Consider the following 14,170-nt stretch of genomic DNA (forward strand, 5'->3'; position numbering starts at 1 on the left):
TATTTTCATGTATGTGTATTATTTTTCGTTATTTGCTTTTGAACATGTTTATGAAAATAATGATTACGTTTCAATCAAAGCCCGACCTATTGTCGATTTAGTAATTAAAAAAAAATATATAAAAAACCACATCAACCATACCTATATAGGCCTGCCATGCAAATGTTGTTCATAATTATACCCCCCACAAATGCTGGGTCAGCCTTGACCTAAAAAGAGACATTAATAGGGAGTTTGATGTGTCATACCTTTTTGTGCAATGTTTTTTATTTTTCCAAAGCCCATTACTTGATCAGGGAAACTGTTGTTTGACTTTCAGACACGAGAGGGCGGTATTTTTTTATTATGGCTGCGCACTCGAACAGTGTTTATTTCGCAAACGTAACTTTACAGATTCTTCGACATGTAGCAACTCAATGCTAGTAGTTTGGTTGAAACCTTGCCCACAGTGAAGTGCTTCTACCGTGAACAACTGCTGTACATACATTTACAATGGAATGTTGTTGTCGATGTCGTCGACCCAAATTATCTGATCTTGGATTCAGCACAGCTGATTGCACAGTGTTTCATAGGCCGCAGGTTTGTACACATAAAATGAAGTTGTTTGTTATTGACTGTTCTGCGTCGCATCCACTAATGGTAGTAGTACTATCCTCCGCTTACCAGTTTTCACGCTATTATGCCTTTTTCTTTGAATTGGGAAAATAATAATGATGCCATATATCAACCGATGCCCTAATTATCTTCATTTGTTAATATGAAGTATGCAAACATATATTACAACTTGATGGACATTGAAATGTTCACACCACACACCTATCTTCAATGACTTCAACTGGCCCCATTTGTTTTGTGTTTCTAAGTTTTGGTCAAGGGAGTGGAGACTCTTTGCTTGGCAAATAAAACCACACAATTTTTATCTATAAGGGACTGTTTACATCGCGCACAGAGAGGTAAAAGATTTGCCATGATCTTAGGGACACCTCGAAAACAGGACCTCCTACGATACAACTTGGTAGTGATCTCCGACTCTGAATGCACAGTTGACAAAGTATCCTATTCCTACCTATGGACTCAAACGTTGTTAGGAAAAAGACTATCAAATTGTTTTGAACAAAATAATGTTCATTTTTTTTAATCTCAGGTCTGGATCGCCTTGGTTAGAATAGATTGATTAGATATTGATGATTTTTCGCTTTTTGGTTATCCACAAAAGCCTGTTCTCTGTAATTTTTAGTGTTATTTCTATGTTTGTACTCTTTGCCTGGAAATATATGAATAAATACAATAAATAGATTGACTACATTTGGGTTGGAGTCGAGGTAGGGACTGAAAACCCAATCCACATGCAAATTACAAGGCTCTGGTCCGGGGAATCAAACTAAGGTCAACAGTGATGAAAGGCAGGGACATAAGGAAAAGCCGCACCACTGATCTTACATGACTGCTCTTGCCTTGGTAATATAATAGTAAAACTTCTTGACATACTATGTTTGGACAAAGACTGAAAGAGTATCTATAGACTCAACAAATATTGTTCATCGATCAGGCCTAGACTGGTATTATGCAGAGGTTACCCATGGGCAATGACCTCTGTTCCCCTGATCTTGGCCTTTGTGCCCCATCAAATGTGCCTTTTACAAAATAAAAACGGCTTTGCCACCTCGCCGATGAACTCCATGCCTGGTGTATTCACAATGGTTTATGCTGACGTCTCTGCACACTTACTAATTGGTTTTATTACCTTTAATTTCAAACAGTGGTCAAAGTGTCCCCAGATAGCGTTTGCTGTGTACAGAGTGGTCTTAGCTCTGTACGTTACTGGGTTTCTCCTGGGGGTGATAGTGATCTCCGTCCAGCATCAAGGAGCGGAATCCTTCATCTATCTTACAACCTATGGATTCATTATATTTGCTGCTTATAACACTGTTGCAGCATTCAACGTCATACTGGATGGATGCATTCGACGTCATAACCCATCACAAGGTGAGACTTGTGAGGAGGAAGAAATCCTCATTTTCAAACATTATTTCACTTCATGTATATTCTGGTTGTGAAGCATGACTCTCAGAAATGCAAACTTGATCACTGTACCAATAATCCCCATAGTGAGAAGACAAGGAAGGAAGTTTAAGTGTTATTGTAAGTAGGAGGAAATCCTAGAGAATTATTCTAGGGAAAACCCCTGCAGCCAGGACTGAAAACCCACTATACATACATGTAGTGCCCCCGGCGCGAATCAAACCAGGGTCTAGAGCCTAGAGGTGAACGGTAATAAAAGATACTACTACTAACCACAACCCAACCGCCTGAAACACTTTGTTGGTAATTGTTGCCAGGCTTTTAAGAAACAGCATGAACCTTTACATGTTGGTTGTGTATGTCCATATTGGATTATTGAATGAAACTGTTGCATCATGGAGGAAGGAAAACTAACCATAAAGTAAAATAAGAGTGATTCACCAGCCAAAAAGCCAATCCTCGCTTGGCCATAGCTTTGTACACCTCTGGATCAGTTGTTTTTATACACAACCATCCATCACCAGTTAAAGGGAAGGTACACGTTTGGTAATTACTCAGAACAAATATTAACTTAAAAACTGACTTGGTAACGAGAATTGGATAACTGTTGATAGTATAAAACATTGTGAGAATTGGCTCCCTATGAAGTAGCTTAGATTTTGAGAAAGAGGTTATTTCTCACTAAAATTAAGACTTCTAGCTTGAAAGCACTGAAAGCACACAAATTCATCCAAAAAACCTGTGTTGTTTCTGTCACTATTCTCCTGCAACGTCAATGACCATTTTACATGGAGCTCACATGTTCACAGGTCTGTTTTTTCATGCTTTTGTTGGGATACACCAAGTGAGAAGACTGGTCTTTGACAATTACCAAAATGTGTACCTTCCCTTTAAGCATGTACACTCGTAGCAGTAGCCCACCTTCTTGGGTTGTTTATGGCTCTCTTTTAAAATCAATCTTATTATGAATAAGACTAAAGTTAAAATAGAGCCATAACAGCCCTACAAAAAACGCTACTACAGTCGACTGTCGTCATAACACGACAGCTGGGACTGGCCAAATCCCTTTGTTTTATATTTTTTTAAATAGGAACGTTTTTATAAAATGACAGCAGAACAAAGACACAAAAGCAGAAATGAGCTTTGGGACTTTAGAATTGGACTCTTTATAACTGCTCTTTATGAGTGATGACTGTACTTGTAAATTGTTTCGGATGATGAAGCAGTAGACTGCACAATATACAAGATACAAAGATTAAAGCACAAAATAGTAAACTCAATGTGTTACAGTAGTGTCTACTTCCCACTATGCAATGTTATAAATCCTGCATAAATTTTGTTTTACTTTTGCTTCAACTTTCTTGTGTTGTTTTGTTTACAGGGAGCTCTCGTTTCAACCACCAGCTACATTGGTTCCTATTTAACCTCACAACAAACATCAACTTCTTAGTAACCATCGTCTACTGGGGTCTCATCTATACCCCAGGATTCCTCCCTCTCGTCTATGATCTCAACATGCACACCCTAACCTCTGTAATCTGCCTTCTGGATCTCTTCCTGACAGCCCTCCCTGTGAACCTTCTACACTTCATCTACCCTTTCCTGGTAGGTGTAGGGTACATCATCTTCACCCTGGTCTATTGGGCAATCAATCCAAACGATGACCCTATATACCCGTTTCTGGACTACACTAACAACCCCGGCCTAGCTGCGGGAGCCGTCATCGGGTCTTCTATGGTTGTTGTCATAATGCAAGGCATCATTTGGCTGATGTATAAGTTAAGACAGTGGATATGGATAAGATGTGGTTACAGTTGGATGGGGAGGGATTCTTCTGGCGAGGACTGTTGCTTTCTTGATGATCAAGGATCTGGAAATGAAGAGGTTACAACTGGACAGGTTTAATTAAAGGTGCCCCTTAAAAAATATAATATAGTATATACAGTTTGATGATGAGTGATTCCACTGGAGAGGATTCTGCTGTATTTGTGGGGACCAGGCAATGACAAATGTACAAATCGACAATATACATGTTGACAAGCAGCAATATAATCCTCCCAAATCTCGTTGGTAAGCCTCACCTTGAGTTAGTAAAAGCTGAAGCGATATTTAACCATCAATCTTTGACTGAGAGCAGAAAAGGTTGATTTGAATTGTAAGCTTGATATTCGTTGGAGATATTTTGTCTGTGTAATTTGTATTTTAATATAAAATATTGCAGAATTGCATTATAGTTTTACCTCTTGATCATGACTTAAATTTGATATTTATATTTTTGTTTGCAAATCGCACAAACACAAGGCCAAATGGCCACGCATGGTGCGAGAGCTACAAGTAAAGAAAAGTTAAAGGAAATGAAAATTTCTGTTCACTTTCTGAGGTGAATGCATCTATATTCAATGCACAGTTCCACCATGCACGACCCTGGCAGAAATGTCATTATAAGAGGACAGCAAAACAAAGAAACACAAAGCAGAAATGAGATTAAGTACTTCAGAGTAAAAAAACCGAAACTCTTTATCTTAATAACATTCTCCTTATACTGAGGGTTCACTGAAACGGTTCCAGACAAGTATCCAGTTTCATAAACTTCCAGTTTCAGAAAACATTGCTTACAAAAAACGCGATACGCAAAAATGAGCAGGATACCAACCACATGATACATGTGATATTGTATTTTGTTTGATATTCTTATAACTTTTGTTGTGCTAAGATTTCCTTTTTCCTTTCTTGCATAATCAGCTCCATTATTATGGACCCAAGAGGGTGATGAACTTTGGAAAGAGGGTTGAAAATATTATCAGAATTTTGTAAAGTTTCAATTTTCTCGTGATAAAATTGCCTAACTAGTTAAAACCATGCAACTGCACTGGTTGTCTTTGATGGTATATTCGTACTGTGACATGCATTCACCACATGTTGTAAATTGAAGGCTGGTAAGGTTTACTTTATTTATCTCACTGTTGAGTTTTGCAATAAATAACTGAGTATACTTTTCCATGTCTAAGTGATGTTCAAACTTATTGTTAAAGACACTGGACACTATTGGTAATTGTCAAAGACTAGTCTTCTCACTTGGTGTATCCAAACATAAGCATACAATAACAACACGTTGAACACTTGGACTCAAATGGTCATCGAAGTTGTAAAAGAATAATGAAAAGACTAGCTTCTAGGGTATGTGCGCTATACGAATCAAGTTATATTATACAAAACCACAAAATACCAAGTACATAAATTCTTCAAAATCTTAAGTGAGTGGTATTAATTTTAAAAATTAAGAGTAAAATGCCTGTGATTTTTTCCACAGGACTCGGGAAAGTACTGAGTATACAATGCTACACACATCGGTGTATATGGGTAAAAACCAAAAATTAATATTCTTTATCCCCGATGCAAATTTAACATCTATTGAGTGGTATTAATTTGCTTTAAAAGATAATTAACAATGTGTTACGATCTGGCTGTAGTAGGTGATCTTGTCGACGTTTTGTATGCATATTTTGATTTGAAAACAAACAAGGGATTGGGGCATAAATCATAAGTGAAAATCTCAGGGAAAATAGAAGAATCTCAGATGAAAATACCTTCCATACAAATATACAATAATTGGCGGTCGAGTTCTGGTGGCTAGTCATCAAGCACAGATGAGTTCCAGCACAGGCCGCACCCCCAGTCACTTGTTCGTATTGCTTAATGGCAGTGGACACTATACACTATTGGTAATTACTCAAAATAATTGTTGGCATAAAACCTTTCTTGGTGACGAGTAATGGGGAGAGGTTGATGGTATAAAACATTGTGAGAAACGGCTCCCTCTGAAGTGCCATAGTTCCGAGAAAGAAGTAGTTTTCCACGAATTTGATTTCGAGACCTCAGATTTAGAACTTGAGGTCTCGACATCAACCATCTAAACGCACACAACTTCGTGTGACAAGGGTGTTTTTTTATTTCATCATTATTATCTCGCAACTTCGACAACCGATTGAGCTAAACTGTTCACAGGTTTGTTATTTTCTGCATATGTTGAGATACACCAACTGTGAAGGCTAGTCTTTGACAAACAATCCCAATAGTGTCCACTGCCCCCCCCCCCCCCCCTTTCACAGGGAGCTAAAATTGTTAGGGGCCTATAAAGGAAATACAAATATATCTGGAGTATCAGCCGACCTAAACGGAGAGCGGAAATCTCATCCAGGAAAGCAATTAGCGGCCAACATTGGAATTGTAAGAGACTCAATAGCCGCACTTCATAGCCTCTTGTCAAGGCTTGGCGTTGCTTGGACAACTTCGTATGAGATCCAGAGCGACTGGAAGGGGAGACCGTTACTCGCGCGTGGTCTCCCCTTCAAGTCACTTGGGGGTAGCGGCTCTAAGTCACGAAGGCCTTGTAAAAAGGCTACACTTTGTTTGACTTAAACATGTAGGCTGATGAAATAACAAATTAGTGACAGTTAAAACTCAATGGCCATCATAGTTACGAAAAACATCAAATTTATTGAGGGGTCGCTAGATGACTGTGATACCCCCATTTCTCAACTTGAAAGTACATGTAAAACTACATAGCTCTAACTCAATAACGAAACAACGTGTGCGCAAGCCTTTAAAAGTGGTTAAAATGGATGACTACACTCAATGTGAACTTATCGTTTGACCATTGCAAGGTCTACAACTCTACCGTCGGTTGCTGCAAGGCTGGTCGACTGAGTTCAATCATGGTTCAATAATACATACACGTAGGCCCCTACTTCCATCTTCTCCGCACGCCCACTTCCCATTCAATCAAGGACTATTGTGGCAACCCAAGCCAGGGCCCATTGATGACGTATTCATTCATCAAAACATACAGAACCAAATAGGGTATTCAAGTATAGTAGAGTACGCTACCAGTACTAGCATACGGTTTACCCATCTTCTTGCTATATAATCCATGTAAGTTGTTTGTGAACTAGAGCAGTCTTGTTGCAGTTGGGTCACGCCAAAAAGTGCCGAAGCCGCTAACACTTATAAACATTTTCTACGTATTCGACGGGTTGCAAAACAGCAACAATGGCGGGGCAATGTTGTGGACGCCCCAAGCTGTCCGATTTCGGACTCAACACCGATGACCCAAGTGTGTTTTCCCGTGCTCAGGTAAGATTGTCACCGATGTGGTCACTGTTTGGAACTATAAACAACGCAATTTTAACAACGCTCATTGGATCCTTGGATTTATTCGATGTTTGGAACTATAAACAACGCAATTTTAACAACGCTCATTGGATCCTTGGATTTATTCGATTGTGGAATCAAATGACTTGCGTTTTAGAAGAAGTGCTTTGTAGGTCATGAACCATTTTAGATAAAAGTAATTTTTAAAAGGAAAATATTTGGGTCGAACCGTCACCGTTGGCCTTTATATATGCGGTATTGTGGCCACTCATAGGGGTGCACTGATTGGTTTGGGTGTCTATATACAAACAAATTTACCCAAACCAAATAGTGACAATTATGTCCACCATATCTCAAAATGGCTTATTGTACCATGGAGCTATACCCAGTTGAACCGTCCCCATTATAGCTCATGAAAACAGTTTTTGGCCGGGAGAATAATCAAGAGATACATGTGGGGAGGTTTGTAAAAACATAAGAAATATTAACATTTGGGGTGCACCCCACAATGTTTTGTAAATGGAAAAAATTAAACAATGGGATCACAACACCTCGGGAAAGCCCACAATGTTGCTCTATAACTAAACATGTTAGCACCATCGATCAGTATTGGCCCATCGATCGACCTATAGTCAAGTTGTCTCGGTCAATGGAGTATACAGGACAGTCCTATAATCTCTGCTTAGCCTAAACATTTCCATACTTCAATCATGACTCACAGTTCTTTGAGTAATTTTTTGTTGTTGAAAACACCCAAACGAAAAAATCTTGGTCACAATTTGTCTTCATTCCACATTGAGTGTAACTATGGGAAACTCGTGCGTCACTGACTTTTTTTACCAAAAGTCTTACCAACTATAGACAACCGAGGTTATCTGGTAGCTAGAGGCAGTTCGAATCCATGTTTTGGCAGCGGGTACCGCAACGATAGAATAGATGTTAAATTATCGGGGATAAAGAATATTAATTTTGTTTTTTACCCATACACCGATGTGTGTTAGCACCGTATACTCAGTACAGTGCTAACACACATCGGTGTATGGGTAAAAACCGAAATTTCATCCCCGATGCAATTTTAACATCTATTCTTTGCAGAAGTAGTTTACTAATTGTTCTTGATGTAGGCTTTTTTAGAACTTGGTTATCTTCATATACATGAATCCTTTATTAACTTGATATGATGTCAGTCTGCCTTGAAGCTTGAATGACCCAAATTTAGCTGCAAGTGACGTGTTAAAACAGGCAGGAGTAATGTCTAAATTACACCATTTCAAACCTTTAACTATGGTTCACCATTTCAATGACGACAGCTATATATAAGCCTAAGCCTAATGTGTGGACTGCCAAAGAAACAGGGGCAAATCTTTTGCACAGTTTGATCGTGATTATAAATCGCAAAATCAAGGCCTCTTCAGCCTCTTTCCAACCACTCCAGAAAACGGCCTACAGTAACCACGGCCTTGGGATGTTCCTAAGTTTCGACACAGATCATACTATTTTGTCTAACCCAATTATTTATAGGCTTACCCTAACCTTAACCCCAACCCTAACCCCTAACCCCAACCCGTACCACAACCCTAACCCCCAACCCTAACCCCCAACCCTAACCCCATACCCTTACCCCACCCCTAACCCTTACCACAACCATTACCCCAGCCCCAACCCTAACCCCAAAACTGTTTTCGGTACAGGGTTGCCCGAATAATATATAGAGGTGACAGAATAAAGATCAGAGATCCCCAAGGAATGCACATTCATTGAGTGACAAACCCTAACAATCAACCCAGCTCTAAAATTAGGTCTGCGTCCCAGTTCGTATAATTATTTTGACAAGAGTCGGCCATCATGCAATACATTGCGCTTGAAACAGTGTTTTGGGATATCCTGTCCTATGAACACACAATATAGAGGTCACGGTCAGGTAGTCAGGTACCACCCATTTTAACAATAGACCTATTGAAAATGTGGGTTATGTAAAGGGAACTGACCCATAGCAATTGTATTATCAGCATGTTATTTACACGCAGCTTTGTTTGTCCTTGTACACAAAATCAAATTTAATTTTTAATAAAGAAGGAACTCAACAATAATTTTGATAACAACATTACGCAAACTAAAGAATCACCTGAAACGCACGGCTAAAAAGCAAATGCATTCAAAACTAAACCTTATTAGTATAAACCGTTATTTTTTGATGTTGTAAAATAAATTAACGGGAATTTTGTTTTATGTTCTTGTTATTGTTGAAATGTTTCAACAGTTTGCCTCCATTTCGTCTCCTTGCCTGCCATGTTGGCAATAGTAATAATACAACATAGACGCAGTTCAGTCTTCATGTTTCATGTTTAATAATCACACATCACGATGAAACAACAAACCTTTGGGATATGGGAAATGTGAGCTTAATTTTGGTTGTAACAAACTAAATCAACTATTGAGTTTTCCAGGTTTGCAGATTCATTTTTCTCGAGTATGTCTTCATTTTGAGGGATATTTAATTGAACTAGGCCTATTATATTCTCCTCCTTCCCTTAGCTACCAGACTAAAATCCTTTACCAATTCTGTATAATGATTCCAACGCCCTTTTGTGTATGTTTACTTTTACGGTGTATTATTTACTTTTTTGTTGATGTTTACATTTGACAGTATGAGAAGATTCCTAAGATATTGTTCATCATCTACCGTGTGGTCATCGCTCTCTACATCTTCGGTATCACTGTGGCGTATCTGATCAACCAAATCGAATTCTTTGGCGGGGTTTTGTTCGTATATCTGACCAACCTCGGATTCTTTGTCTTCTTCTTTTATCTTGTAATGGCTGCTGTAACGGCCGTAGCAGATACATGGATTTTACGGACCCGAACTATTGAAGGTAGGTTTATTTTGTCCCCCCATTATATTAATCATAATTCGCTTACAGTGCTATGCACAGAACAGAACTGGGAAACTGGGCCCGGTGCGTGCCAATAGACCTTTGTCATGATCGATATCTCCATCTTGGTCATGTTCCTCATACCAAATAACAATAATTTATGATAATAATCAATTGGCAAATAGGAACCAGACTATTTTGTTCTTTCAGCCTCGGTTTGGTTACATTGATATCAATGGGAGAAATTCAAGATGGCTGCACCATGATAATTATAAAGGTCTATTGTACCGAGTAACTAAATTTTCTTACCGAGCCACGCCCCACGACATTAGCAGATTAAGGAGAATGGACGAGAAAGTGGCCTAGATTCGTGGATAGAATATACGAGCCGGATTGTGTAATTCTACAGCGTCTTAAAGACCTATGTATTATTAAGTGAATTTTATTGCAATAATGTGCGCCCTCTGATTGGTTATTAGCCCATTGCAGGAAGCATACCTATGTCATAGGGAAGTCTTTCCCCGAAGAGTTTGTCCCCGTGAAAAACTGGGCTGATAAAGGAGGATGATTCAAAAGAGGGCGCTATCAAAAAGTATCTTTACACATTTCACCGTACGGGGAACAGAATTTCACGGGGTGGTATTAGGTACAAAATAGCCATACACCATGATGTACATTGACCATCAGAAAATAATTTTGTTTAATTTATACCACATCTATGGCCCAATTTCATAGAGCTGTTTAAGCAGGAAACATTGTTTAGCAGAAATGAACAGGATACCAGTCACAAATTGTACATGCGACATATTAATTGGCAGGTAACCTTATTCCGGTAAGCATATGTGTTGTGCTTAGCTACTTTTTGTGCCCTATAATTTCATTAATATTGGTAAAGCAGTTATACAAGACAGTGGACTTTATTGGTTATTGTCAAAGACCAGTCTTCTCACTAGGTGTATCTCAACATATGCATAAAATAACAAACCTGTGAAAATTTTAGCTCAATCAGTCATCGAAGTTGCGAGATAATAATGAAAGAAAAAACACCCTTGTCACACGAAGTCGTGTGCTTTCAGATGCTTGATTTCGAAACTTCAAATTCTAAACTCTTGAGGTCTCGAAATCAAACTCATGGAAAATTACTTCATTCTCGAAAACTACGTTACTTCAGAGGGAGCCGTTTCTCACTATGTTTCATACTATCAACCTGTCCCCATTACTCGTTGCCAAGAAAGTTGTTATGCTAATATATATTTTGAGACCAATAGTGTCCACTGCCTTTAAGAATCAACTAAATCACCATTTTGTCTTTGTTTTCTTGCTACACCCAGAAGTTGGAATTCGCCACAAGATCCAATGTTTACTCTTCAATATCACATTGAATGTTAACATCATCGTCACTCTCATCTACTGGAGCTTTCTGTACGATCCAAGTGTCTCATTCTTCTATGACTTTCACGTGCATTCATTCACCACCATCGTTTCCCTTCTCGATTTGTTCCTGACTGCCATGCCGGTACGGTTCCTGCACTTAATCTACCCGATGGGATTTGGTATCGCGTACCTGATAATGACTCTGATCTACTGGGGAGCAGGTGGGGTGACCAGACTAGGGGACTACATCTATTCGTTCATTAATTATACCGAAAGCCCAGGGCTTGCTGCTGGGGTGGCTTGTGGTGTACTTATAGGTGTGGTTCTCGTTCAGCTGTTAGTCTGGGGCTTGTACAAGCTACGAATGTGGATGTGGGTTAGGTGTAGTGGGGATGGGAGGATCGTTCAGTCGGAGGACCCAGGCAAGATGGAGGAAGGGTTGTAACTTGAAGGTGCACCCGACTAAATAAACTCACATAAAAGTGCAGTGATTAGTGCTTATTGTTACACGAAAAACAAAGCTAATTTTAAATCTCACAGCTTTTTACAGAAATGGGGAAATAAAACATTGGCTCTTGAATGTTTTTCCTCTACTTAAGTTGATGATAGTGAGTCTCAGGGCCTGTCGAGTTACTCTCCTTCCAGATAGACACCACCCTAAACCTTTGTAAGCTTCGAGAAGTCCGAGCATCAATCTTGAACAAAATAATGTCTTCACCTCTCGGTAAATAGGACCACTTATTGTTGGGCCTTTGCCAACCAAAATACCTCAAGTTAAAATTGAACAATCTCAGGTTGATGGACACCGTTTTTACACTATTCTGTCTGTCCAGCGATGTGGTTGGTACCGGCGCCATCACCTCGCTAAACCGGATGGATTCAAACTTCTTGATGAAAATTCCTCGATTTTCTTTTATATATTTTCCCCAAAGTAGACACTGATGATCTGATGTTCAGAGCTGACTTGTTTTACTGAATCTTTATTGATGGCCTATAAATCAGCATTAGGCCTACGTATAGACAAAACAAATATGGATAACCCCACCTTTTAGATTGATTAAACCATAGAGCAAGGAAGCTCAATGATTAAACGACAACCAAATAAAGATTGAAGGACCATGATATGAGGCGTCCAACATGGGATAATTATAGATTGAAGTCATGGCCGGCCCAGTAAAATTCTACCTCAGTTTACATGTAATATAAAGTTTGCAGTCCACAAGACTTATTTTAACTGTTATTATCTCACAGTAAACTACGTGTCGAACCATAGAGCAAGGACTGGTCCTTGCTCTGTGGTCAAACAAACAATTTAATCAACGTTCATATTTTTTTTCTCAGAGCGATTCACGAACTTCAATAAAACATGTTACATTTTTATGAACAATAAAGACTATCCCACTGGCTTAATTTTGTGTTAGAAATTATAAGTGTCTGTCAGTACTACGGGGAGCAGCAAAAAGTAATGGATGAAACTGATGTTTGTGTCAACGCGTAAAGCTTGTATATGCGCATACAACCGTGGACCTCCTTATGTTGTCCCTCTATTGTTTATGCATGTACTCCCTACTTTTTTTGCAACAGCTTCAATTGGTTATTTTACATATGGGGGTGGGGGAGGGAAAATCTCCTGCCCCACCGCACTGTCCTATTTAAAAAGAACGAACAACAAAAATACACAAGCCGAATCGAATTTACGTCAAACAAAATCTCCTGAATTAAATCTCCTGAAATTTTAATGCCCAATACGTATAATACAAATAATATACTTAACATAGTCACTTTCCTGAAGGGCGAAACGTTAGCATAACACGAAACTGACCATACACAAGTTTACACTTTTACCCGATTCAAAAGTAGCCCTGAAAATACAAATATTTCTCCAATAAAACAGGGAGCTCTGGAAATGTATTCCTCACAGATAAATATTATTGAGAAGAAATAGAGAGAAATGCTAAAAAAAATTATGTGCTCCCTTTTGCTAAATTAAAAGGAAGGGAGTGAGTCTAACGATCGGGACCACAAATACAATTTTTTTATATAACAAAATGCTAGTCATAAAATCCTGAACACTGAGGGCACATTTTGGTTCATGACAGTAAAATTTACAGACGAGTCTGAGCGCAAAAAACGGTAACAATGTATCTTTGCTGGAATGAAGTTTCAAAATGTGTTCTGGAAATTGAGTTCACATGAGAAGAAACAGATTTTAGTTTTGAAATTCCCTTCTCCGTTGTATTCCAGAAAGATTCGAGAAAAGCTATAGTGACGTCATCACTCATGTGACGTCATTAATGGGACTCCATTTTGTAAAGCCGCTTTGTGTGAAAAAGCTAAGCAACATCCATCCCACAAAGAATTGGTATTACCGCACGCCGAAAACGGAAGAAGTGTCTTAGTCAGTTTTGGTTTGTGCCTAATTTTTTGATCGATGACAGGTGAGAAAATTATCAAAAATACTATTAAAATACACTAAAAAGAGTTTAAATAGCATTCCTTTTAACCAAATTCTCGCTCATCGCTGATTCAATGGACGGTTTGGATAGTACTCTTAAAAATAAAGGGTCACGTTGCCTTTGATCGGACGAGTTGGACTATGGAAAGCGTTTGAAAACCATTTGTTATAAAATGTGTATGGTTAAAAAGATGTTTTATAAAAGTAACTCATGATCCACACAAATATATTCTACTTTTAAAACATCCTTCTAACCAAATCGATTTCATAACAAAAGGTTTCAAACTCGTTTAAT

General features: G+C 38.7%; 2 protein-coding genes across 2 annotated transcripts; both read left to right on the forward strand.

Annotated features, from left to right (window-relative positions):
* The first annotated feature begins 340 nt into the window (after positions 1 to 340).
* Positions 341 to 5,017, forward strand: LOC117289878 (protein rolling stone-like). The gene is made up of 3 exons (XM_033771067.1): positions 341 to 579; positions 1,761 to 1,986; positions 3,404 to 5,017. The coding sequence occupies exons 1-3, from the start codon at positions 493 to 495 to the stop codon at positions 3,925 to 3,927; spliced, it is 837 nt and encodes a 278-aa protein (XP_033626958.1). The 5' UTR covers positions 341 to 492; the 3' UTR covers positions 3,928 to 5,017.
* A 1,972-nt stretch (positions 5,018 to 6,989) lies between these two features.
* On the forward strand, positions 6,990 to 12,777 carry LOC117290845 (protein rolling stone-like). The gene is made up of 3 exons (XM_033772403.1): positions 6,990 to 7,155; positions 9,821 to 10,046; positions 11,378 to 12,777. Exons 1-3 carry the CDS (start codon positions 7,072 to 7,074, stop codon positions 11,863 to 11,865), a joined length of 798 nt encoding a protein of 265 aa, XP_033628294.1. The 5' UTR covers positions 6,990 to 7,071; the 3' UTR covers positions 11,866 to 12,777.
* The last annotated feature ends 1,393 nt before the right edge of the window (positions 12,778 to 14,170 follow it).

This window comes from Asterias rubens, chromosome 5, assembly GCF_902459465.1.
Source record: "Asterias rubens chromosome 5, eAstRub1.3, whole genome shotgun sequence".
Taxonomy (NCBI): domain Eukaryota; kingdom Metazoa; phylum Echinodermata; class Asteroidea; order Forcipulatida; family Asteriidae; genus Asterias; species Asterias rubens.